At 37.9% G+C, this 27754-nt stretch overlaps 3 protein-coding genes across 4 annotated transcripts; 2 read left to right on the forward strand and 1 right to left on the reverse strand.

Moving 5' to 3' along the window:
- Window positions 1-302: 302 nt before the first annotated feature.
- Window positions 303-12071, forward strand: LOC146476966 (very-long-chain (3R)-3-hydroxyacyl-CoA dehydratase-like). The gene is made up of 12 exons (XM_085114106.1): window positions 303-429; window positions 516-558; window positions 1988-2061; window positions 6019-6085; window positions 7015-7142; window positions 7623-7692; window positions 8316-8426; window positions 9003-9130; window positions 9374-9486; window positions 10099-10205; window positions 10391-10522; window positions 11434-12071. The coding sequence occupies exons 1-12, from the start codon at window positions 316-318 to the stop codon at window positions 11508-11510; spliced, it is 1164 nt and encodes a 387-aa protein (XP_084970232.1). The 5' UTR covers window positions 303-315; the 3' UTR covers window positions 11511-12071.
- A 3516-nt stretch (window positions 12072-15587) lies between these two features.
- Window positions 15588-20253, reverse strand: LOC146476967 (alpha-endosulfine-like). 2 transcript variants are annotated; one of them, XR_014865515.1, is made up of 4 exons: window positions 20091-20253; window positions 19931-20017; window positions 17845-19035; window positions 15588-17000 (listed from the first exon to the last, which is right to left on the reverse strand). XR_014865515.1 is itself a non-coding variant. In XM_085114143.1 (4 exons), the coding sequence occupies exons 1-4, from the start codon at window positions 20127-20129 to the stop codon at window positions 16945-16947; spliced, it is 348 nt and encodes a 115-aa protein (XP_084970269.1). In that variant the 5' UTR covers window positions 20130-20252; the 3' UTR covers window positions 15588-16944. The 2 variants fall into 2 exon arrangements, 1 of the variants encoding a protein (XP_084970269.1); XM_085114143.1 differs by having other exon boundaries at window positions 18870-19035; window positions 20091-20252.
- A 72-nt stretch (window positions 20254-20325) lies between these two features.
- Window positions 20326-24338, forward strand: LOC146476968 (methyl-CpG-binding domain protein 2-like). The gene is made up of 2 exons (XM_085114128.1): window positions 20326-20537; window positions 22929-24338. The coding sequence occupies exons 1-2, from the start codon at window positions 20422-20424 to the stop codon at window positions 23602-23604; spliced, it is 792 nt and encodes a 263-aa protein (XP_084970254.1). The 5' UTR covers window positions 20326-20421; the 3' UTR covers window positions 23605-24338.
- Window positions 24339-27754: the final 3416 nt, after the last annotated feature.

The following is a 27754-nucleotide window of genomic DNA, read 5'->3' on the forward strand; positions in this document are numbered from 1 at the left end:
CTTAACCCAGTCCGTAGTCCGTAGTCCGCAGTCCGTATTTTATCCTGACCGTAAAAATAGCCAGTCAATCGTTTCACAACCGTCGACACGAAAACAAGAAAACGTGTGCGAAAATCGCACAGAAACAAGTATATGGTGAGGGGAGTATTATATAAAAGTGGGTGAGGCCAGGGGGACACGTTAGCAGTGCAAGAATCTCATTTCGTAGCGATGGTACAAGTTTGTTTTCGACCGTTTTCCGGGGTCGTTTTGCAGTCAAGTCCACTTGGTCCAGTCTGTCGCGTGCCGACCCAATCTCCTCGCTCGCGCTGTTGCATGACGGGAGATGACGAGCTAAACTTCAAGATGGCGGCGGTGTTCAAACCAATCATTCGATGGGCGCAAAGCAAAGAGAGGCTGTTTTTAACACTTGAGCTGACGGATGTTCAGGTTGGCTGCCTGCACCAGTGACAAGTTCTGTATTATGTTGTGCTGGTGGTATTTTTCTTGATTTGTGTTTGTTTTTGTTCCACAAGCACCCAGCTGTCGAATTGACAAGTACACGGCTGGTGTTTCAAGGTAAGCTTGTCACACAGCACCCACCGCCTTTGTCAAATTACTCACACGTCAAGATTGTGGCCACAAAGTCGTTTCGCTGTGCATGCATCCCGGTGTGTTCAACCGATAAAATCGGTAATCGATAATATTCGATAAAATCGATAAAAATAACTAATTAAGTCGATAAATCGATAGAAATTGATAAATGAGTATGTTGTGAAAAATCGATTATTATCGTTTTTTCAATTGACTATATCAAGTTTATCGATTTTATCAAATTTAAGCTTATCTGCGTCACATTTTTCCCATTTCTAGGATATCACGTGAACGGGCTTACCAAGACACTTATTTTGTCTGTTGGTAGATTATGTTTACTGCTTTACTGTGCCTTTCAATAACATGTGGACTCTGAGGTTCAAAATTCAACAAACCGTTTTGCTTTTCACTGCTGTCAATCACTGGAGCGGACCTCCTAGAAAACAACGACGTTTGGCTGAACGGGATCAAAAGGTCATGTTAGGCACTGTGATTGGCGGATTTCGATCCACTTTGTCGGTTTCTGTATTTTTTGTGGTCAGTCGGTTGTCTCCGTAATAATAGGCCTTATCACGGTTTTCGACGCCATATTGCCAAGTAGGCAAACAGGCTTGAAATAACAGTGTTTGTATGGAAATCCGATGTCAATTAATCCTCATAAAACATCACTTCTGAAAAATTCATGAATTGGAAACTTTTGGCACTAGGAAAAGGAGTTTAAGAAAAAAATTGGAGGGATGTAGCTGTGCCAGAAAGCATCCAGTCTTGCTTTGAACTTTCCATACATTCGTCTGTAACGCGAAACAGCCGTGACTGCTACTAAAAATAGTTCGCGGGAAAAAAATACAGGGAAATGTATGGAAAGTTCAAAACACGACTGGATGCTTTCTTCTTTCTGGCACAACTACATCCCTCTAATTTTTTTTCTTAAACTCCTTTTCCTAGTGCCAAAAGTTTCCAATTCATGAATTTTTCAGAAGCGATGTTTTATGAAAATTATTTGACATTGGATTTCCATACAAACACTGTTATTTCAAGCCTGTTTGCCTACTCATCAAAATGGCGTCGAAAACCGTGATGAGGCCTATTACGGAGACAACCAACTTATTATGATCAACGGCAGTAAAATACACAAATCGTTCTAGTTGGGGTTGAAGTTCAGAGTCCGTATGTTATTGAAAGGCGCAGTAATAGGAAAATTTGTATTGATAACTACAGTAATCCGTACATATTGTTGACTTGCTCTGAGAGGTCTTCTCCAAGTACTCTGGTTTTCCCCTCTCCTCAAATTCCAAATTTGATCTGGACTATTGTGAAGCACTTTTAGCCTCTGGCTCAGGGGATTGCGCAAGCACTCGTGTTATTGACATTAATTAAATTGCTTTATTACTTTATAAACCCTATATTTCGGCAGGTTTTGGCCATGGTGCAAGAGGAGAGCAACATTATCATGTGGACATAAATTTTTACAAGCCTGTAGACATTACGGTATTACGCTAGAATAATTGACAAGGCTGTTGCCTAAGAAATTTCAAGGAGCCTACAAGGCCAAAAGTCAAGCAGTCAGGAGCCCAACATGTGAAGTGTTAGGTGTTGCGTCAAAAATATTTAGGTGCCCAGAGCATTTTTTTAGGCACCCCAGACTACTGGGCTGCTATTAGGCAACAGCTTTGATTGATATAATATGTTACAATTAAAGCTGCATGCTTGCAGGATTAGGTATATAAATATACATTTAAGGAAAAAGGAAAATTAGTAATTAACTAATTAATATTAAAAATTAAAACATGCAGAAACAAGGTTTCACAGGATTTCCACACAACCCCTTATGTTTGTTATGTACACTCGAGTGAAGAAATATTGTCAGCTAAAAGGTATAAACCATGAACAACAAGACCCAATAGCTTTCTGGGAAATGTTTAACTTACTGAGCTTATTTGCATTGTTCTTGTTCAATAGAAAATACATTGAATATAAGCATATGCAGATTTTAAGGCTTGAAATATACATGTATATTTCTTGTAGACAAAGAGAAGAAAACATGAAGTAGCACATGCTATTTAGATCACCCCCAAAATTCCACCAGGTCGGGACAACATTTTTCAATCAATATGTTGTTCAATTTTATAATTTTATTTAAAATTTATTTTCCATTGTTTCAAACTCATTATTGTACATTACCATACCCAAGAACAATAGGAAAATGAAAGGGTTTTCTGATGATTGTCCCCAAAGGCTTGTAATCACTTTCGACTGTGATGCCATGACCCACAATATACTCTTTTAGTCTGGCAAAACCAAATACTACAGCTAAGAGTTCTTTCTCAATCTGAATCAGCGCTGCACTGAGACCTGTTGAACTGGTATCCACTTGCAGTGTTATAGTATCCCAGTACAGGTGATAGAGCAAGAGCTTTCTTGATTTCTTTGAAACTAGCCTCCTGTTGCTCCTCCCAATGCCACTCTATGTCTTGGTAGGGCACTCTTTGTCTCGGTTTACAGGGCAGAGATCCTTTTCCTACAGAATTTTTAATATATGGAATAACTTACCATCTGAAATTAAGCTTAGCCGGTGTAAGTGTAAATAAATTTAAGAAAGTACCTCCTGAAAGACTTCTTTACGATGAGCTACCCCCTCACCAATTTTTAGCTAGTTTTTAACTACTTAAACTGATTATCAATTCTAATATTTATTTATGTATTGTAATTGTCACTGAAAAACCCCTATGGGGAGTGTCAATAAAGTATTGTATTGTATTGGTGCACCAGCTGTCTCAGGAGTGCTGTAAGGTCTGACATGTTTGGTATGAATTTAGTGGCATAGTTCACCATTACCAGCAGTCTTTGAACACTAGCTTTGTTTGTACATCTGGGCATCTCGACCACGGCTCTAATTTTCTCTGGGTCTGTTTTCAAACCATCCTTTGTAAAAATATGACCATGGAATTTCAATTCTTTCTGCTGGATATGGCTCTTTGACTTCCTTAATCAGAAATTGTTATCTTGGGCACGCTGCAAAACATTCCTTGATCAGGTATCATGTTCCTCCCTGTTGCGAGCACTTGTGATTATGTCATCCATGCCCAGCACTCCTGCAAAGACTTGTTCTATTCTTCGTTAGTAAACTTCTGGAGCAGATTTAATACCCATTGGTATCCGCAAGTAGCGATACCTCCCAGAGGGCGTATTGAATGTCAGAAGTTTACTACTATCCTCATCTAGCTGGATTTGGTAGAAAGCCTTTTCAGCAAAGCTCTGCACATTTGGGTTTGATGTCATCTACTAAGGGCAGGGGATAATGTTCCCGTGCAATAGCACAATTAAGATCCCTTGGATTCAAGCTCATGCGAATGGTCCCATCTGACACACACTAGACTGCTCACCCAATCTGCATGTTCATTTAAATTTTTCCGTACAATCAAGCTCTTTCTTTAGCTGGTCTCGCTTTGAGTGAGGAATTCTTTTGGGTGCGTTGACCACAGGGGGGACAGAGATGTTAATGCTGATGTCATAATTATTTCCTTATTAGGCATCTGAGTCCTTGGAATACGTCTGACAATTCATCCAAGATACTGTCCCTTCTGACGGTATTTATGCATTGGATGAGACCCATCTGCCCACAGGATGCTTGCTCCATGAGGGGAAATTAATTCCATGAACAACTTGAAAGTTAACTTGATGCTATCCCCACGCACCCAACAAGGCAACTCACACTTGTTTTTCAATAACTTTCCAATCTTGCTGAGGATGGCTGCGAAGGCTTTATTGTGATCTTTTCATACACAGTTTTTGGCAAGACATTGCACTGGGCACTAGTGTCTAACTTGAACACCTCCTTAATGTTTCCAAAGCCTACAGTTTCAAGCCAGTCTTGGATCTCCTACTTTGACTGCACTAATAAACATAGTCTCTTAGTCAGATAGTTGAAATTTGTTGACAGCATTGCAAAGAACATTTGACACATTTGAATGTTGCGTGGTGTAAATTTGCATAATTTGGGATTGAAACTGTAGCTTCTTTCGCATGCAGTTTTGTGTAAATCTTTTCCTCATATCCTAAGGTTTACCTACAATCTGTAGCAGCTATTCCTAAAAGCCAGCATGTTATCGACTGCAAGAGTTTGATCTCCCAGTTTCTTTCTTGTGTACTGTCATACTGCTGGTGTCGATGATGAAGGGCAAGGTTGAGGAGCTGTCTAACTTAGGCCTCAAAGCATTTGCCATTGCTGCTGGAGACAAAGTTCTAAGGCTTTGCTGAAGGTTCTTCATCAGTTGGTAGTGGTACTGCTGCAGATCGTTCAGGACTGTCAACCTCACACGTCTTGAAATATGGAGAATATGACTTCCCGGCCAGCAATAACAAAGCGCCTTTGAGAGGCATCGCATCAAGGCTGAACTCATGGGTTCAGTGGGTGGGGGGGGGGGATTAAACAGCACCAGCAACAACGCGAAACATTTAAGGACGGTGCCTACTGATACCGATTTATTTTTGCGCGTTTTATGAGTATATGGGAAAAGCAGATCTTAGCAAGGCTCACTGGAATCCAAAAAGAAAATTGGGGGTAACCACGCATTTTTCAGAGATAATTAAGCAATAATATTGCTAAAAGACGCCAAAATATGAAGCAATGTACGGGATTTTTTCCTAAATTGAAGCTTGATTATCTCTGAAAAATGCATGGTTACCCCAAATTTTCTTTTAAGACACCAAAAGCATTTGCTTAGTTCTGCTTTCTCCATGTAGTTTTTAAGCGCGCAAAAATATTCCTGTATTAGTAGGCACCACCCATAGGAAACCCAAGTATGTTGAGACCGGGAGATACTGTTCGAAATCTGGAGACTCACGGATTATCTGGGAGAGTTGACAGCCCTGATCTTTTGGAGCTTGTTGCCCAGAAGTAACAAGCAATTCTTTGTTTCTTGAAGAGTTGAAAATGGAAACTACTGGCACTGTTTGGGTTCATGCGAGCTCAAGAATTTGCAGAATTGACAGATGGATCCAAATGCACTCTTGTTCTCACTACATTTCTCCAATGAATGATATTATCGAAGAATATTATCGATGTTCCGATTCAATCAAGTGGAATGATTGGCATGTAATTACCTACATGTAGTTGGCACATTATAAGGGAGTGGAATGGCGGCATCAAAAGAATGTCCACAGGCTCTCTCTTTCTCTTTCTTGCCCCAGAAAAAGCTCAATTTTTCCCTTCGCTCTATACCACACTTGGGATCCTGTGCACAAGCTACATACACGTACGTTAATCATGTATACATTTCGACTCAAACTCAAATTGAAATGGAGGGTACAATTTATTCACAAAATTTGTAGTTTGGAGAAAGTTATTCAGTGAACAACTGAGACCAGTGTGAGTTTTTTTTCCTTTCTTATAACCTTATTATTTTTCACTTCATTTCTTCTTTTATTTATTTGTAAATACTACAGGCAAGTAGCCACAAAGTCCTTGAGCGTTATGTAGAGTTCTCCATTGCCAAGTTAGCAGGCCAACATGGTAAGGTGAAAAATAAATTGTATTGAAAGTTAATTGTCACCAACAAAGCAGTGAACTGTCAACCTTGTAATTGTCCGTATTTTTATGTAATAATCTTTATACAATAAAAAGTATAAAAGAAGTGTTTTGATTGGTGTAGTGGAGTTCGTGATTAGAGTACAGATGCACAGATGACATTTTTGAGTGGTGTGACCGTACACATGGTCAGAGTCTAGAGTCCAACCAGAGTGACTGGCCAACAAAGTTTTGCAAAGTGTTTTGGCGAGTAGCAGACAAACGTAGGTAAAATTTCCTCAGAAAAGCAAAACTGTCCAATGAAAAATCTGACAATGACCATTGCAAGTAACCTCAACCAGGTTGAAAAGTCTATAACTTTGTTGTGGTGTGAAAAGGAATAATGTATTTTGCCAAAATAATTATGCTGCTGATATGAATCTGGTAATGACGTGTAACCATCACAAATTGCATTGAAACGACTGACATGCTCTAATCAGTATTTTGTGGTCAGCAATTCCTTCTCGATACTTAAGGTTAGTTTTGAAAATATTGCTTGTGAAATTCTTTTGGATTAAACTAAAATTTAGAGGATCACAATTAAAGTAGCAGTAGTCTAAAAATTAAATTTTGCTTGAAAGTTTTTGACTCAGTTCAGTCAATGTGATGCTCACTTATGAAATGTCTTGGTTATTGTATAAAACAAATAGACTTCATTTTGTCATGGATTTGTACCTTTACTAGCAACGTACAGTGAACGTCAAAACATGGAATCTATTTGTTAAATCCTGATTGTGGTGTACATTGCCACGCAGTAAGGAGTAGTTGGTCTATATTGTTATGTATTGTCAGTGATGTAATGAACTATATTTTTAATAAAGTATTTTATAGAAATAAATTGACCAGTATCGTGATGTTTTTGGTGTTCTGTGTAGAGTTTTGGCCTCGTCTGGTTGTGGATGAACAGAAGCCAGCTTGGTTAAAGGTTAACTTTGATCGATGGCAAAGTGAAGATGCATCAGATAGTGAAAAAGAAGAAAAAGAACAACAGGCTAAACTGGAGGTCAGCCATTTCTTGTAAACATTTATTGCTCTACACCTTCACAGACACTTTTATCCCACTCACCACCCCACCCTGCCCCATCCCCCCCCCCCAAAAAAAAAAAAAAACAAATAATGATCATGTGCTCTACTTTTTAAAGGAAACAGAAATAAATGTTTTGTCTCATGCAAATGTCATGTTTTGTTTTATTTTATTTTACTGAACATCAGGTATCAAGTTTGGTTCAACAACAAAACAACTATAAGTGCAACTGGCTTTTCAACAAAAATGATATTCTTTTGGCAGTTTTAAGTACAGCATTGTAGGATTTGCTACATAAATCTTGTTAAAATATTGATCGGTAGGGTGTTGAATGTGTACAATGATATTGTGTAAAATGTCGTGATTATATTGACCTCAGGTGGGACCCTCTATCTGGCTGGTACATGTAGTTAAGAGGTAATGTACGTTTTTTTTTTTTATACATATATTTCATTTTAGAACTTTATGGCTGAAACTAAAGCAATGGAATTAGATCTGGAAAATGAGATAGAAAAGACAAAGAAAGAAGGTAGATATACATTTATAGTTATATACATCAAAAAATGGTCATTGCGAGTGCTTTTGTCGTTACACTAATTTTTTTTCTGCATATCTAACTGAAAAAAAAACCCCTTTGGATAAAACATATAAAGCATGGTTGACATAGCCCAACAGTGTTGTGGGAAGCATTCTCAGAGATTGTGTACATACTCTAATGCACAGAATGTATAAATTATGGATTGACACATTGAGTCATCCTATTACTTGCTTCATGTTTCCTTTGCTTGTTCAATCTGCTTTTGTTTTGCTCAGATAATTATTTTTAGTTTTCTTTTTTCTTTTTTGTTTGTTGGTTTGGGTGTCATAACAACCAACAACTTGATGCAATGTTAATTAAAATGCAAGATTAATAATTAAAAATTAAAATAATAATTACTTTACACCATTCAATTTAGGGAGCATGGTCTTTTAATATGGTTTTACAAAATATTGACTATCTTGTTTTAACATTTTAGTTGGGGCAAAACTTGAAGGAGATTCTTGTTTTGGATTGGAAACGAGACATGCTACTGTGCTAACAGTGTCTTTTATTTTTCATTTATTACTTATGTAGTATTACAGATGTCAATAATGGTGTGATTTGTTTTTCAGTTTTCAGATTTATTCGAACATTCTACTTAGTTCTATACAACCTGTTGCAAACAGGATTGTTTGTCTACATCACTTCAGTTCTTTTATCAAGACTAATTTTCCAAGGAGCAGGTACAGAGAAAAATATTTCCACTCAAGACTGTTTATTCACCATATAACAGCTGAGTCTTTGTTCCATTCACCCACATGACTAGACATCAAACACAAACCTGATGTAAGCTCTTTTGTATTCAAAGTATTAAAAGAACTGAGATAAATAATCAAAATCTTACCTGAAAACCGACTTTGACCAATATTCCATTAATTTTCTTTCTATTATTTCTTAAAGCAGAATTATGGTTTGTTTCTTGGTTCAGCCAAATTTGTGCTGGTCATGTTTTGCAGAATAGTAGCTCATTTATTCTTCTGGTTAAACTGTACATCACAGAGCATGATAATGTCACCATTCTGTCGTTGAAAAGTTTAAACATCTTGTACGAGCACTGTTCATACACCATAACGAGTGATTAATTAATATTTACATAAAACATTGTTAGTATTATTATACTCATTTTGGCTGTAGACTGCAAATTTGTATGATTGTTGGCCATCATTGTAGTTATTTAGTTGTTAGTGTATTAATTATTATATTATTAATGATTTTCCAGTTTCTCTGTAAATGTGTTGTTTTCTGTTGTGTTTTACAAGGTGCCTTTCCAGAAGCTTATGAAACAGTCAGTGATGTTTTAGCTTCTTGTCAGTTGGCTGCATTCTTGGAAGTTATTCATCCCATTGTTGGCATTGTTAAAACTGGAGTAATGGCCCAATTTATGCAGGTAGATTAGAACTTACACACCATGTAAGCAAGTTCGAATTAATTAGGACAACAACCTTTTGGTGTTGACAAAACTTTGCCTCTGCAACAATAATTATTTTCCATGAAAACTGATTATTTGTTCAAGAGATTTTTCTTCTCATGGACATGTTCCTCTCCATGTCCCCCCTTTATTCACCTAGTACAAGTTATGATACAGTGACATAGAATGTCAGACTAATTTTTACCATTTGTTTAAATTCAGGTTTTTGGTAGAAACATGGTTCTTTTTTTGGTACTGGTTCCAAATGAGGAGCTTCACAAACAAGCAGCTGTATTTGGCCTGTTCCTTGTGTGGTCTCTTATTGAAGTCATAAGGTCAGTTGTGTACCGAGGTTTACTCTAGAAATTGGCTTCTGAGGGCTTATTTAGCCCCATTCAGCTATCAATACATAACTTAAAAAAATTAATTGGTGGTGTAAAATTAATATTTGAGGTATGGTTAGGAACATTTATAAGTTACTTTGATAGCAGATTTAATTTCTAGTTAATTTCAGGTGCGTTGGCAGTAGTGGACAACGATTTCAAAATAATATAACCTTGTTCACAAAAGGAACTCATTTTTTTAAATCTCTTTGTAATTCTAACAGTCATAACCTTCGTTGGTTAAATTCTCGTGCTATGATTGTTGCACTCCTGCAAATTTTACATGCCAAGATATTAATGTCTATTTCCGGTAATCCCACAATGTCACAGTCTAGTATAATGTACCGTACCGTATCAGTTCTAACAAAATAACAGGATGGGACAGCCTCAACTGCAATTCTATTTCCTGTTTTAATTTTGTACTACATTCCTTGTCTGTTCTTTTCTTACAGCATGAGTGCATTATTTTGCAAAGGACAGCCACAAAAGCTCACAGTAACCTTATAATGGAAGTTAGCATGTCATAATTTTATAACTAAATGCTGATATTTGGTTGTTCTACAGGTACCCATTTTACGCCTCTCAGCTTGTTGGCGTTAAAATTGAACCTCTGGCTTGGCTTCGATATACAATGTGGATTCCTTTATACCCACTGGGAATTTTATTTGAAGGTTAGTTCATTGGAACTAACAACCCTACAAGCGCGAAATACGTAAAGTGGTTCTTGGCAAATGATCCTTTCAACGTTTTGTTGCTATTATTTTGTTACACAGTTTACACGGATTAAATTTGTTTATACTGTCTATATACCATGTTTGTTTTCAGTATCAAATGTAGATACTTATTTCATTTACAGGTATTCTGATATGGCGGGCAATTCCTTTGCTTGATGAATCTGAGAGGTTTTCATTCAGCCTACCAAATGTGTTTAACTTCAGTTTCAGCTTTGCCTGGTTCCTCAGAGTATACCTTGCCCTTCTTGTTTCAGGTAAGAAACAGAATTTTTACTGTTGTGGCATTTTCCAGTCTAGGAAAAATTTGGTCATTAGGTTGTATTTCCTGGAAAGTCCTGTTAATGTACAAAGGATTAAAATTTGGCACCCATTTCAGACAGTCCAGTTGTCTATTTGTAGATTGTAGAATTGTGTGATAAATTTGGTGCTCTTAAAAATGTGTGCTGTGCAAGTCCATAAAAAAAATTTCTGCAAAAACCCCTTCAAAATTACGGTTTGTCTGAACCTTGGAGTTTGATTAATCATTACTCATGTACGAGGTAAGATGTTATGGATGTTTCGAAAAGTTAGCATTGTTTGGATAAAAATGCTGGATCGTAAGCAAGATTGTTTTCCTTCCTTTTTCTCCAACTTACGTAATTGATATTAAATCTGTTAGTCTTTCCAATTCGATTGTTCGATCAATTTCTGGCCACTGAATCCAAACAAAAATGCTGGGAACACTAAAAGATTCAGTTTTTGTCGCGAAATATTGCAAGGGTTATTTACGTTTAAGTTTTTTTTAACATTTAATAATTAAAAGCTGCCGTTGTTAACTTACCTCAGTTGTTGTGGTTTGTTGTTCGTGCTACTGATAACGTCGAATTTTGGCGATTGGAAGGGTTTTGCACTGGTCATGGTTAGCTCAACGTTATGTTCTCTAAACGAACATAGAGTGAATAACCAACACAACCCCAAGGGGGTACTCCCTAGAATGGGCGTTAAGGGAAGGGGGGGGGGGGGGCTGGAGGTATGTGAAAGGGTAAGGAAACAGTTGGTGCCTTGTGCTCTGGCGTCGTTTGAGTTGTAGCACATAATTCCCTTGTTTCGGGTCCATTGTTGAGACTGACTCCGTGGTGATAATAAGAGATTCATTTTTAATGGGATCTTTGCTTTGCTGTAACAGGTGGATTCTACATGATGAAACACATGTACATCCTTCGACAGCAGCGATACGGCAAAAGGAAAGCAAAGACTAGATAGCCTGAGTTATGGCGAATTCCAGCCGAAATAGAGAGTTGAAAAAAAAAAGCCACACTTTGGTCTAATTACTCTGTTGGGCAGTCTGTAAAACTGAATATGTTAGTCTTTCGTGTAATAACAGAAAAAGTAGCAAGAAACATGCTTTTACAAGGCTAATGTGTGAAACATTTTCGTCAGTGACTTTTTTGTTCTTACCACATTTTGACGTCATGTATGACCTATTACTGAACAGACGCACGGCGACATGGAATCTATTTGTTAATGAGATCTTAAAGAAAAGATAGAAAAAGCGCGGTCGGCAGTACCTTCCTAACGCACCACGGTGCTAAGCCACGATCAGTGCTGGAAACTGAAGTAAGCCTCTTTGTAAGTGGAAAAACGTAACATCTGAAGCTTCCCCCCAGTTGGATTGGCACAACCATACAGGTCAATTATTCTGAATTACGGTCTTAGTTTCGTCGGTATCAAAGCATTAACTGCGTGTGCTTCATTCTACTGAAAACTGCCCATAGTCACAAACTATGTACTGATTAAAGAATAAAAGAACAATGCTTGGCAAAATTTATGTCCCTTCCTCTAGGCTACTAAACTGTACGGTTAAATGTAATAACTGTTTAAATATGCAGTGTTTCTCTGGCTCGAGTCATAAGATTCCTATTCCGCTGCCTTTGTAGTCAACTACGATGAAGAACAACGTGAACGACCATTGCTATTTTGATCAGTTTTTGTGAACCTGGCACGAGCATGGGACATTTTTTCTTTGCCTAGCTCATGCTCTTTCTTGTTTAATGACCGAGCAACAAAATCATCATTCTTTCTCATTGTATAATGTAAGATGAACTAGCCACCAGTCTTCCAGTCGTTAGCGCAACCAACCGGTCTTGCCTTTCTCTGCTAGCAGAGGCCTCTTTTCCGTTAGATTCGCTGAACTGACGGGCGCGAGGAAAGAGACTTCTGCCCTGGGTCGAAAAGGACTTGCTCCGTGTATTGTTTGCTGACCGTGACTTTAGCCCACTGCCTCTCGCGCATTCGGTTACAGTTACTCAGCTGTCATTTAGTGAACCCGCATAGTGAAGCCCCATCTACACGAGCAATTTTTAGGGACCGATCGTTTATTACGTCCAAGGGGGGGGGGGGGGGGGTTTGAGGGGGGGTAATTTATTTAAACGAGCTCTTTGTGGGGGGTAATTTTTTACCTTGCACGAAAAGTGAGAGGGGTAAAATTTAAAGACATACAAAAGGTACCAACTAAATGTATTTAGCAATTATTCTTCACATCAACCATAGAGTTGGTAAAATCCACTAGAAACTTCTCCATATCGCTACTATTCTGCAGAACGACAAAGATATTCCACGTAATAGGTTGAGTAATGACATAGACAGGCAGACCGTGTACTCCGTCAAGCAGTTTATCTCTGAAGGCTTGTTTTTCTGGGCAAGAAAATTGGCTAAAAGACGAATAGAGATGGTAGGCTTCTTCAAAACCTATATATCCACATCCATACATTAAATGCTCCTGTACTGCTCTCAAACCCCGAGTTGCGTTGATCTTCTGTGTACCTTCTTTTGACGACTGAAGAATAGACTCCAGCAATAACAAAACATCGTTATTATCAAGACATTGAAGAGTTAAGGTACGTTCCCTTCTTGAATTTCGCCTAACTTCTGATCGTTTCTCTTGCCAGTTCAGATTCAGAGAGCTAGCGAAGCGTTGTGCCCAGGACCTTCTCAACAATTCAACCACCAGGCCAACCATAGGGTGGGGGGGGGGGGGGGGTAAAATTTTCAAACTGTCATTACAGTGGGGGGTAAAGCTTTTGTTTGAAAGTTTTTTTGGAGATAAAATTTTCATGCACTCGATTTTTTAGAAAACCACTGCCCCCACCCCCCCCCCCCCCCCCAGGACGTAATAAACGATTAGTCCCTCATATGGCAATTTTTATTTGCCCGTGTAGATGATGAGAAATGACCAATTTTTATGACAACTGCATTTGCTGAAAAGCTGGCGTGTTAGTTTTTATGTGGCAAATAAAAATTGCCACATAGAAAATTGTCCGTGTAGACGAGATGCCACCTAAAATGTGACAATTTTTTCAGTCATCTGTAGAACCCAGTCCCTACAGTCCCTAACATTTGCGCATCCAGCATGGCGCCATCTTGCTTTTTGCCTTTCCATGGTCATCTCCGCTGTGCGAAATTATTACTGACGCAAATTGACAACAAATATTTGTCGAGCCATCTACACGGGCAAATAAAAATTGCCACATAAAAATTGCTCGTGTAGACGGGGCTTAATATGGCATCAAGTGACGGTTTGGTTGCTAGGTAACCGTGGTGTGACACAGTCCGTTTCGACCCAGGGCTGAGGTCTCTTTACTGGCGCCCGTCAATTCAGCCAATACGACTCTGCTAGCAGGGAAGTCATGACTTCAATTTCGGTAGAACCTTGAAAGGGAACGAAATAGGTTGTTGCTGAATTTCAAGTATCCCCCTGATAATTAATAAACTAGTAATGATCCAAGATTAGGGAGTGCGTTTGATGATCTCGATCCCAGGCTCTCTTTCCTTTGCCAAGTTGGTGATGATGTCATCCGCCCCTGCGAAAAATCTGCCGGGGATGGCGTCCCCGCAAGATCCACTCGTTCGTCGATTGTCCCATCCAATCTTCAATGTGTGTTCTTTCTACGTCGAACGCAAATTTCGTGTTTTTATCATTCTTCCACAATCACGACTCGATCAGATGGGTACACTGGTCTTGTTTATAAGAGCACTGCTTTTGATAAGAACATTTAGTTTGGGAATTTAAGCCAAAATTTTCAAAACATATTAGGAAGTCTAGTGAAGGACGTTTCCTTGCATTACAATCACGTTCTCAATAAAGACGAAGATTTCACACGTCAATCACGTATGCCCGGACATTTTGAGGTTAACTGACAGGCGTTTTTTAAGGCAGAGTGGGTTAGCTGACAATATTAACCAACTGAAAAAATGGGATCGCATCCAGGGGAAATCGAATTTTGTTTTAGTAAGCGGGGTGTTCTTCAGCCTTATGCGCCTGCTGGCGTGCGGAGAATTGATGATGATGATGATGATGATGATGATGATGATGATGATGAAGCGGGGTGTTCAAGTCAGCGAGGTTCCACTGTTAGTATCAGATCTGTCGTGTTTTCCCGACAGTACTGAAGGTAATTGGCCATTTTTGAGGTGCTTGGAACCTCATTACGAAAGCGATGCTAAGTGAAAAGCTTTTCATGTGAAAACTAGTTTTGTTTGCATACGAATGAAAACTGATTTTCGTAATAAAAACTATACAGAGAACCTCGCTTTCTGCACGAGTTTCAAAGCAACTCGGAAATTGCTTTTAATGACCTCTACTATTCTTTTGCCTGTATTCAATTGAGCCCAACTAGCCTCATTCTTGGTAACATTGTTTTGATTTTTGAACTCAAGAACGAGGTTGGTAGGGCTAATTTGAATACAATCAAAAGGATCTTAAAATGTCAGCCATTTTTGCATAGGGTCTTTACTTCAAAATTACCAAACGTTGCGAGTTTTTGTTTAAAATACAACTTTAAAATGCTGTATTATCAGACAAGTATACGCTCTTAGAGCCTGCGAGCAAGTTTCCTTCATCTCCATTTCAAGAGCTGTTGGTCAAAACGGGTCACATGATGCAAAATTCTCGAAGGGGTTTTCATTCAAAAGAAGCAACATTCCCCACTTTTTCAGAATATGGGTTTTACTTTTGCATGTTTAGCTTTTTACCCAAAACAACACGAAAATAACTGAAAAACAGTTAAACGCTCACAAAATTGTTTTGAATGATGTTTCACAGTTGGGTGTCAAGCACAAACAGCATGGCCTTTTTTCGGCTTAACTCTAGTTTTTCCAGTCAAATCACTATATATAAGAACTCTCGTAAGTAGCCGCCTCTCTAATGGGGTGTTTTTAACAACATACTGCATGGATGATTTAGGTACGAGACATTTATGATAAAACCCACACTATACAGGCCCCAATAATCTAAATTCATTTAACCTTTGTAAGATAAATCAAGAAATTATAAAAGACCAATTTACCTTAAAACATTTTATTTCATACAAAATAATTTTACAACACTCAACTCACAAAAAGTAAGTCTAGAGTTTACAAGAAGTACAGGCATTTTTTTCCATTCCAATCCTTCAAAAAAATTCTGAACCAAGTGCCTTGGTTTGCTTACTTATACCATAAAATTCCAAATATAAGTCCCTCTGAAAGTAAGCCTCCAAAACCTCTGATAAAAATAATAATAGAAAGCGTTCCCAAATACAAACCCACGGAGAGTTAGAGCTGGCTGTTTGAGGCTGTCACCATAGTGTTTCATACTGTTTCAAGATCTACTTTGTCAAGCCCTACAAGTATTGAAATGCAAAATTCCTCCGCAAAACTAAACCTTCACTGAAAATAAGCACTTGAACAAGTCGTTTGAACAAATATAAGCCCTGGATTAATATCTGGAATTTTATGGCAATTATTGCTGTCTTCTTATAAAGGCAAATAAAAGAACAACCTTTCCATAAGAGGGCTGATAGCTTCAGTATGCTGACAACAAAGGATTACACACAAAGCAGAAGTATAACAAATAACTACCCTGGGAACAGATATTGTGTGGCTGAGTGATGCTAGGTGTTGACTCTGATCAAACATTTAATATTTACAACTCAGTCTTTCAGTAACAAGCAGATCATTACTCCCTTAGGTTTAAAAGAAAACATAGGCAATAAGTCACTAATGCAGGTAAGTCTGGAGTTCCAGAAGGAATGAGCTAAATAACAATCTTTAGCATTGATCTATAATCTGCATGAATAAAAGAACTTCATCAATGACCATATAAAACAAATTTCACTTAGGAAAAGCACACAGGCACATGATTTTATGATGGTGACAGTGATTCAACACAAAAGTACAATCTACACAATTTAATCAAAAAGGTGACACGTAATGACCACAAGAAAGCTTCATTAAATTTATGCTTAAAATGTCTAAACATTTACAACAATTAAATATATTTGGACTTAGTAGAATTAATCCTTTCATGCATTATAACCATTTACTACAGCATATTTCTAAGTTAACCATTTATAAATGGCTGGTTAATGGATTTAAAGCAGTGGTTATTTCAACTACAAAAAAAAAAAATTTATCATTAAAGGACTTTTACGAAGAAAGGTTAAGTGTGTTCACAGATTGAATGAAAAAGCTATTTAAACCATTCTAAAGCTGATAGAAGAGGAAAGCAAGTTTAAACCTCATAACATTGTGTTGAGAAGATAACCATACAAAGCATTAATTGCCTTAAGAGACTGTTACAGAGCTGTGTCGCTTAAGGTCTGTTATTTTAGTTTAAATAGTTGAAGAGAGTGAAGTCTTGAACATTTTCCAACCAAGTTTATTGATCCATTACTAGGTTATACTCTCCACTTCTTGTACGACTGTGATAATCAACTGCAGCATAGAGCAAGAATTAGTCACATGTACATATGATAAAATTCAACAGTAATATTAAATAAGTTTAAAACTGCACATGAAAAACAAAATTAAATGTCAAACATTAATTTAACATAGAGGAAAGCCAGATTTAGCATTTAACAATAAACCTAGACAATGTTACATGAAAGAAAAGTATGTGAAGGTGTGTTACTTCAGAGTAAAAAAATGTGATGTTAGATTAAGGTCAGTTCTCCTATACCCAATGCATTATTGCGAGTCACAGAAAGGTTAACATGTCAAAAGTTACGGTTACTAAGAGTAAAATTAATATTATGGTCCTGAAGTGAAAAAGACTGAGGTAAAAAATGGCATTTTTTGTGTGCCATGCTTTAACACAGAACAGGTGAAAATATTTTACCAACCATACATAAACACCATCCCTAATAGACTCCTAAAGGAACAACATCACAAAAATTCAATTTATGAAATTAAGGGATTTGCCGGGATATTCAGAAAGAGCCTGATGAAAAGTGCCTACTTCACAAAAATCAGCATCTCATTAAAATTTGGAGGGAGATAAACAAATCCAATAATTTACACAAATTTTTATATTTGTGATGTCAAGCTAAAGGACTCTATAGGGCCCACCAGCATGAAAAAAGTCTTTTTCCTCTTCACTTTAACCAGCAAGGATACTCCCTTACTAGAATTTTACAATTTTACACAAGTCTGCCAGTTAGGCTAGTAGGTAAATCAAGCTGATGAGAAGTGCACCTGCCCTGACGTCTGAAAATTGTTCATTTTCACCCCCCTAAACCGCAAGAAATCAGATAAAGTGGGATAACTAATTACATTTTACCTGAAGTAAAAAGTTTGACAGCTCACTGTGAACAACATCAACAGCTAGATGAGCATATGACTAAGTCAAAAAGCTCCTTCTTAGTTCACCTTGTGGTTCACCTTGCATAACAAAAGTTTGAAACAGAAACGTTTCCCAAATCTAGTTGGTAACATGGCCAAAATGTTCCACTCATGACAACAAAACTTTTTACAGCTGTCTCCTGCTCCTTTTTAACTTGATAACTCACAACCAAGACCAACCGAAACTTAGCTTAGACCTGTGACACACCTGCACACATCGTGTCCTGATTCAATGCAATGGCACAAACTAGACATGGAAACATAAGGATTTTCCCTTTTCCTATCCTGATGGTCTGTACTTCCCCCAAACTACTCTAAAGTACCAGAAGCAATTTGCACTTGGTGTGGGTGTTATCTGCACTGAACTGAGTGGAAATAATGATTCATAATATTTTTAACTTTACTTCATTTTGGTCTATATTAACCCCACTTTCAGCACAATACACATAAATATACTTGTTTATAAAACATGACACCAATTTTTTAATCTCTTCAGAGATTACATTCTAATACTGTAAGGTAAAATGACCTTTTACTACAATTTATACATTTTAACAAGGATGAAAAACACCCTTAACAATCAAATGACATCTTGTGGACAAGTAAAAGTTATCTTTTGATTACAATTTCAATGCTATCGTGTGCGCTTTCTTTCTAATTCACCAGACACCTACGTGTATTGCATAAAGTGGTCTGGTTGTTACATACTTTGGCAAACAAAATTCAATTTAAAATCTACATTTCACAAGTATTAACCAAGAAACGTGACTACTTTCCAAAAACTGGTAGCTAACTTTCTGAAGCACATTTTTCAATAATATTATTATGTGAGGTTCACAAGCAAGCCAGGAATTGAAATTTATCTTAGTAGGTAACTACTTGTACACAGAAGTCAACTTATGTTCAGTAAAAGCTACTGCGTTACCCCGACCTGAGGTTGGTCATGAGGTTCCAGCAACTTACTCGGGACAGATGTTTTCCTATGTGGAATGTTCTCAGGTGTAGGTATAGCTTTTCCAACTCCAAGAGGCATACAAGGCACTGGTTTTCCTCTGTTTATTGCCGCAGCAGGACCTCCCTTTTTCTCACTTTTTGCCATTGCATAATCACCAGAATCAAAATATTTCACCTAGATCAAGGCAAAGTAAGCACAAACATCAACTTTTGTGATGTGCACAGAAGTGGCAGTGGATTTCCTAGACTGTCCAAGCATCCACATAAAAAGTAGGGTTACCAGCAAAGTTCTCTATATTGTGTGGTTCCAGAAAATATCCACCACTACTGCCACCACGGAGGGAATTTCACATAGGACCACCACCCCTCAGGATTTTTAATTTTCAAAGTATTTTTTTATAAATTATTTTGAACAACTATGTTCGAGACAAATGTGAAGTTGACCCTCTGGAAACCAACTTAACTATTCACCCCTCCTCCCCAATTCCCTCTGTGGTGGGGGTAGACATATTTTCTAGAACCACATATTACAGTTTAATTGATTTACTTTATTTTAAAATTGACACATACAAAAATATTTCAACTCAATTTACTACCCAGATAAACATTGATGTACAGAAGCAATTTTGATAAAACGGCATATTGTCAATGAATATGTCTGTTCTTTACAAAATTTAATTTATGAAAAACGCCAAAAATCTCGCAAGAGCCACTGGGTTAAAAAGAGTTGCTGTGGTGTGCCAAATTGCATGGTTGAATAAGATGTTTTAGGCAAGATTTCCGCAAACCCCCGTGTATTAGTTACATACACTTTTGCAATAATTTCTAATGTCTGGGGCTGTGCAGAAATCTTTCTCTTCTTTTTTTTTTTTTTTTTTTATTATTATTATTATTATTACCAAAATTACAAACTCTGAAAACTGTATTTCCCCCCCCCCCCCCCCCACCTCCTCCCACTTGTAGTTTTTATAGCGAAGCAACTGTCCAGCAAAACGAGCAAATACCCAATCTAATATATTTAAGGTTAACGATAGCTTAACAATTTGAGGTGAATGTGCTTCAAACCATACCCCTCTCTGCATCCGCTTTTTTAGAATATCAGTCGCCACTGGTTTCTTCCCAGGAAATTTGAGTTCCAACTTCTGCTCTTCGGTAAGCTAAGGTATAAACAGTAAAAAGAAAGAGTTAACGTAAAAAGTAGGTATAAATTTTTAAGTTGTTAACATTTACCTCGCTAGGCTTTTCCTCTGGAGCTGTTTCCTCGCTCATTTCGCTGCGTCAAATGGCACAGCAAGCAGCAAACCAATATGGCGGCCTTCAAACTCCTCGAAGAAAATATGGACGTTACATCGACCCTTACGTCACCAAATTCTTACAAAGAATGCTGGGAGATTTCTTTTTCTCTTTCCACCCCAGTCTTCCCCCTTGCACACCTGGCGCCCGACTGGGACCAGTCAATGCCATATTTGGACATGACACCATTGGAATCCGCCATTTTGTTTAGGCAGGCCATACTCGTGGTTGTGTTTATTATTGGAAAAACCTCTTTCGGACGTACGATATGGACGAAAAACCCATACGAATGGAATGCCCTAGCCTTCCAAAAGGCTGGCAGCGTGAAATTGTGATGAGGAAATCTGGATTATCTGCTGGAAGAAGTGACGTGTACTACTACAGGTAAGACTTGCGTTTGTCACTTTATACGCTCTGATCTGACGTGACCAAAACATGGGAGATTTGGAATCATTAAATTATACTCCAGATTACTGAATTATAGTTTTCGTTCTTACATGCGCAAGTAAATCGGTATGCAGTACTTTTTGCTCGACGTTTTCATTGGTTTTCGAAGGACTAGCTTTTGACCCTGTTGGGAGAGAGCGTAACTTTATGCTAGTGGGTAAAAAACATTTTACTTCCAGCTAAGGCAAGCTCTGTAGATGGTTACTTTTCTCATTGATAGTAATCTATGCAACGGATAAAGTTACCCTCTCAACAAACTGGGTTCAAAAGCTTTAATGTTGATATATGCTTACATTACATAATTAAAAGTGTCAAAGTACCTGTCAATGTCCAGCTGGTTAGATTTAAAGCCAATTCAATGTTGAAACGGTCTCCAGTCAATTCCAGAAAACATCCATATTCCTACCATGGAGGGAATTGGAAATACCTGAGGGGTTGGACCATGTTGGGCCAAAGGCTCAGGAAATTCCTGAGGGGAGGAGGGGTAAATGGTTAGATTAGTTTCCAGAGGGTCAACTTAACATTCATGTCAGACATAGTTGTTCAAACTTACAACTTACCAATTTTTTACTGCATTTACTGTATTGAAAACAACATTAACCATAGTGTAGCATTCCCCATTCCAGCATTTAAGAATCCATGTGGAGTCAGCACTTCGGTTTAATTGTTCAAGAGCTTGTGCAGTTCATCGAATTGAGATTCTCAAAATCCATAACATCCTCTTTTTTGGCAGTCAAATGTTCTTTAGGCTATTTCTTTTAATTTCGTACTCAAAAACCTGTATTTTATTTCAAGGAGGAGAGAAACTTAAGAGTAGCAGTAATAATAATAATAATAATAATAAAAAAAAAAAGAAGAGAAAGATTTCTGCACAGCTCCAGACATAAATTATTGCAAAAGTGTATGTAACTAATACATGGGGGTTTGCGGAAATCTTGCCTAAATTATCTTATTCAACCATGCAATTTAGCACACCACAGCAACTCTTTTTAACCCAGTGGCTCTTGCGACGTTTTTCATAAATTAAATTTTGTAAAGAACAGACATATGACAGTACGCCATATTTGGTGAAAGTTTACAGCCCAACTAGTGACCAATGGAACGACCGAGTGAATGACATTTCTGTACATTACAATAACTTGTTCATTGTGCATATGTGCCTTCACAAGTTAAAAAGGAAAATAATGAAAATAACGAACAAGTACAAGGTAAATTTTGGTATACCTGTGAACATTGTGAAGCCATGCCAACCCTAATTTTCTCGCCAAGAGCTGAAGTCGGAAAACAAGATGAAACGGTACAATTTGTACTCGCTATGTGGGTGTTTGTTAATGACTTGTTTGCCACTTCAAGAATTAAAAATGCTTTTTGGTCATTTTTGTTTTACATTAATTTTGTGTGTTTAATATGTCTCTAATCTTATTTACTGCTTGGTGTTGTATTATGCAGGGGTTCATGTGTCACTAAAAGTGAAGAGTTTTAAATGGTTTGTCTTTGGGCAAGCTGTGTTTTAACTAATTAAAATTAGGAACTGCAGCTTCCATTGTTGCAATCTTTACCCTCTCCACCAAAATTTAATATAAGAAATTCAAGCAAATGCAGCTTAAACTTCGCAAATCTCACTGCAGACGTGTTCACTTCATTATTTATTATTTTTTTTTTTATTTTTTTTTTTTTGCATTCATGTTGTAGCCATTTCGTTTTTCAAGCTTACATGAAAGAACGGGTTTTTGGCAGTATGTATTTTGCTTTTAGTTAAGGTTCTTACATGTAATAATATTATTCTACACTTCAAAAACTCATAAACAATTCGTAAGCCCATTGACCTATCAAATGGTCAATAAAACATGACGTGCAGTGGTTTTAAAACCCGATAAAACCTCCTCCTTATTAGTATGCGGTGTTCAATGTTTTTATCGTATGCTTATTTCCAATGTTCACAAAAGCATCATTGTTATGAACTCTCTTGACACACTTTTCCAGGAATGTTTTTGAAGCCATTTCAAAAACTTGCAGCACGTGTTTTGTCCGGTCTAAAACCACTTGCCTTCACCTCGTGGTTTTAAATCCCAATCAAACATTGCTGCTCGTGTTTTAAACATTACTTACGAACCAGATGTCAGCTAACAAGAAATATTTTTCATGGCTTTTACTGCTGTGTTGAGAGTCTGAGATTACTTTTTGAAAATGTTGAGCAAAGAAAGTGCAGGATAGGAGCTGTTTGTTGTGGTCACTCTGTCTTACATGTGGGATGTCAAAGAAAAATGGCTATTACGCAGTATGTTTGTGTGATTTGCACTAACTCTTGACATAATTTTCCTCCAACAGTCCAGATGGAAAGAAAATCCGCTCCAAACCTCAACTGGAAAAACACCTTCCAGACATAGATCTGGGCAATTTTGATTTTAGAACTGGTACTTATTGTCGACGAAGCAAGCGTAAACAAGGCGAAAAAGATCAAAGCTTTGGGCGAGACTTAAATGGAGGAATAATTCCAGCTCCTGTACGCCAGTCCAACAAATCACTGTCAAAGCAGACAGTCACATATTACCCTTCAATGGTGCTGGCAACTCCAAAGGAAAAGAAACGCAAACTTGATGCAGCAAATACAAAAACTGACAAAGATAAGCCAAAGCAGTTGTTTTGGCAAAAAAGACTACAAGGGATTCCAGTGAGCTCAATGGATGAGAATGTACTTAAATGCTTTCGTTTACCAGCTCAAATAAAGAGTGTTGGGCCTGGAATCAATCAGAAGAGTTTGATTCATTCTCTTGTAACAAATCTGTATAACAATGCAAGTGTCAAAGGGCAAGACAGATCAGCAATAGCTTTGGAGAAACACCCAGAGGTCTGGCTCAATGCTGAGCAACCTGTGTGCACCCCATTTGTAATCACAGAGGCAGATATCAAGAAACAAGAGGAAAAGGTTTCAACATTGAGGAGGCAGTTATCTGAGGCGCTTGTCGAATATGAGCTTTTAAAAAGAGACCCTCCACTGAAATAGATAGGCTATTGTGTTCTCCATTTTGAGAGCAATGTGCTCAATTAGACAATAACGACTGATTGCAATAACTATTATACGCGACTCTAAAGAAAAAGAAACTGTTGTGTTGTGTCGGTGGTGGAGTAGAAACAAATGTTAAGTTTTATCAACTGAGCTGATAAGGTAATTTGTGACATTTCCAGTTGATAAGGCAGTGTGTGGCATTTCTCTACATGGTAACCCAGAAAGCCGCAAACGTTTAGGGCAAAAATTCATCTTCCAAATCGGCAGTCTTAATCAGCGAACGGTTTTTATTCGACTACTTTATTTTTATTTTCCATGTTACCATGCTTCACTGCTCACTATATAAACACATACAACCCACAATTCCTTGATTTTCTCTGTCGAAGGACTAACATGTGAAACGTCAATACTTGAATCTACTCTGGCCAAATGACCTTTTCATCTCTGTTAATAAAACCAAACATTGTTTGATACATGTCTCGGTCCAGTATATTAAAGGAATCAAACCGTCTGGTTGAAAGTGCCAAAGTTAGACTTCTTTAACAATGTACCATTGTTTTGTACTTAATCAGTTCAGAGTTTTCTTTATTGATAGTAAAGAAATTGTTTCTTTTTTTATTCATGAAATCTCTATTTTTGCCGGACTTATGACTAATTAACCGAATTGTTTAATATGTGTGAATATTGCCTTTGTTCTTGATTTTTCTTAATAAACTAATGGATTTGCCTTGTGCCTTTTTGTTTTTTTTCAAACTACTTTAAGCAGACTCCCACGATCTCAATTCTGTTTTAAACAAACAGAAACCTTTTTACTTTGGGTGCGTTGTAGACAGCAGTTAAATGGCCAGTCCCTATCTTGACCTATCATAAATAATTTTTGAGGTAGCGGAATATTGGTATAATTGGACGATTCACGACTTGAGGTTAAACATACCCCATACTCTTCTTCCTAGTTTGAAGCCATTGTGCCATTGGGCGTCAGATCATCGATCTGGTTCTTATCTCTGCTATTGAGAGCTCCATGTCAGTTGATTAATATCGCGGGATGGAAAGGTCCGCCTTTCTCCAATGTACACCACATACCTCCCTACCCATTATTCTATCTCAGGGCGCTTTCCATTTGTTAGAACTGGCCGGCCAGTCTGTAAATCGAGTGCGTCATTTTGAAGGGATGGTGCTGCAAAATCTTGAAAAATAATCACTTCGAAAATGGTAAGCGCTTTTTTGAAGAAATTCGAGGGACGAGGATGACACTACCCTTCACGTTGGAACATTCCGTTTACAAACTGACCGGTCTGGCCAGCCAGTTCTGAGAAATCGAAAGCGCCCTTGGTGTGTGTTGTAATTTCCCACTGTAGTATTGATCATGACATGGTACCGCCTGTAACTGTTCATAGTGGGTATGTGGCGGTATCCTCACTGCCATTGGTTGGTTCATCATTGGCCTCACTGGTTTCCACCCCAGCACTCTCTCCTTCATACAGTTTCTTTTTTAGGATGGTTGATCTAGGATTCTTGGTGTTGACCCAGTTTCTCCCGAAATACGCACTGCGTTAATTTTCATTTTCCCGAAACTGTCCATCTGTTCCTTACTGGCTACCAGTGTATGCAAGCATTCATAATTCAGTATCATTTGACCATTGGCTTTCGTCCATACTCTAAAAAGCCCTCATATACGGTTGTAATTATACCTCGGTTGCTGTTTTCGTAACTATATTATAGAAGAGAAAGGTTCTCGCAGTTATATACGCAACCAGACTGTTGCGAAAAACCTGAAAAAAATTCAGATTTAAGGTGATTCCGCTGAAAAAGAAGGAGTATTTAAAATTGTCTAAGACTTGGTCCAGTTCATGACTATGTTATGAGCATTACAAAAATGCAATAAAAAATGGGGGTCACCGTGCTCGTTTTTGTGCAACCTGGATGGCTATTATAGTAAATAGATTACCCACGAGTTTTATATTAGAAACGCTAGTAAACAGAAAAGGGAACTATCATTTCTAGAAAAATTAATTTCTTGCATTAAAATATCGAAGCAGTTCAACAAAATTTACTTTAATCGTACACAACAAACTATTTTCATTGAACTGGAATTAAGATTATGAAAGAAATCAAAGATTTTGCTGTGTGTGCACGTAAGCAGCACTACCTAAATACGTACTTTTTAAAGCATTCAAATAAAAATATCTCAGGTGAAAGTAGAGTATTAAACTTTTCTTTAAATCGCGATATATAGTGGCCAACCGTATGACATTTAAATTGATGCATTAAAAAATGGGGGTCACCGTGCTCGTTTAAAAGAAAAGGACCATTTGTTTTCCTGCCGAGCTTAACCTCAACGAAATCCCGTAATGTTCTGCGTGCGCGCGCTCGTGCGCGCGCTAAATGACGCGAAAAATTATGCGCAGCAAGGATGCGCAATGCAATGCAACGGAATCACCTTAACGGGATTTGAACCCATGACCTCTGCGATGCCGGTGCAGTGCTCTACCAACTGAGCTATCAAGCCAACTGGGAGCTGTTCATGTTCTGAGTTCATAATATACCCGTGAAGAGAACCTTTCTCTTGTATCTTTGATTCATCCGCAGTGCATATACATGTTACACATGTATTTCATATATATTTTATGGCACAGGATTGTTTGCTCTATGCTCAATCCCTTTTCAGAGGGCCGGTAGTTCGTTCTTCGTCAGGCACATCATCTTTGACGTGTCTGGAGTGGGTAAGCCGTAGTGACTATGCTAAGCCGTCCAACCGGATGGTTCGTAGATTCAATGGGTTGAGCAACCCTGTAGCCACGACAAGGTGGTGATCCCCAAGAGATGTTACCAACTAGTAAGAAGGCACATTCGTGCAAGAGAAAAAACGTTTAAACTGATGGGTGTTGATCTTAAGGACGGTGCCTGCTAATACAGAGCTATTTTTGCGCATTTTATCACTATGCGGGAAAACAGATCTTTGCAAGGGCTATTGGAATTTTCAAAACGAAAATTGGGGGTAACAACGCATTTTTTACAATAATTCAAAAAAGTGCAAAAATACAAAGCAATGTATGGTATTTTTTATCAAATTAAAGCTTTATTATCCCTGAAAAATGCATGGTTATCCCCAATTTTCTTTTTAAATACCAAGAGCACTTGCTAAGTTCTGCTATCTCCGCATAGTTTCAAACCGCGAAAAAATATCCCTGTATTAATTGTTAAGCATTGCCCATAGGAAACCCGTGTATCTTGAGATGCGCAGAACGTATGGCGCAATAACAAAATTAGGCACCGTCCTTTAATAAACAAATTGAACCCTATTTTAATACACAAATAAAAAATAACCTTTTTTGTCGTGTGTACCGACTCTGTTATGTGTACACTGCTCCATAAAAGCAATGAGCGATGTTCAAGAACAAATTTAAAATCAAATAAAGTTAATGTGTCTATTATCCTTCAAAAATTTCCACTGAAAACGCGCTTAGGATATTACGTAGGATACCGAGGTCAGTTGAAATAAGCCCTCCCCTTCCCCTAGTCTTGAGCGGAAATATCTTTGTGCTAAGCTAAAACTGCATTTGCTTTAACTGAAATGTTAGTCAACTATTGGAAAAGTTCAAAACTCATGATTGGAAAGGTTCAAACCTCGTAATTTGAAATGAGGCCCCCCCACGAAATGACCCCCCTCCCTCCCTCTCCTTCTTGGGGTCAGAAATCGGGAGCTTAGTAGAGCTTTTAACGGTACTCGTCAGAGACGGTGCCAAGTTTTTCGTGGATACCAACTGACTAATGTTTGACGATTGCTACTCCCACATTTTAAGGTATTTCTTTGGCTTTTAATTACATTCGAAGCTGGCTTATTATTAAAAAAGCTGACCCCAAGGAGAGGAGGGGTGTATTTTAGGAAGTGGGGCTTTCCCATGAATAAGACCGATTTGAAGTTTAGGTGAAATTAATAGTTCTAATTCTCACGATTATAGGCAAATGAGCACTTTATTATGTATAAAATTTTCAATTTCCTTAAAGCGGACATCACGTTGATTTATGGGTCATCTGTTACCCATAATCCGACCTTAACACTGTGGTCATGGTTCTCTGTGCCGCATGACGCCCTCACCGTAAGCTGGTTACTTTCTTCCTCCCCAGTTTGTCGCCATATTGTCCA

The sequence above is a fragment of the Pavona decussata genome, unplaced genomic scaffold (assembly GCF_977016875.1).
Source record: "Pavona decussata unplaced genomic scaffold, jaPavDecu1.1 SCAFFOLD_72, whole genome shotgun sequence".
Classification (NCBI taxonomy): domain Eukaryota; kingdom Metazoa; phylum Cnidaria; class Anthozoa; order Scleractinia; family Agariciidae; genus Pavona; species Pavona decussata.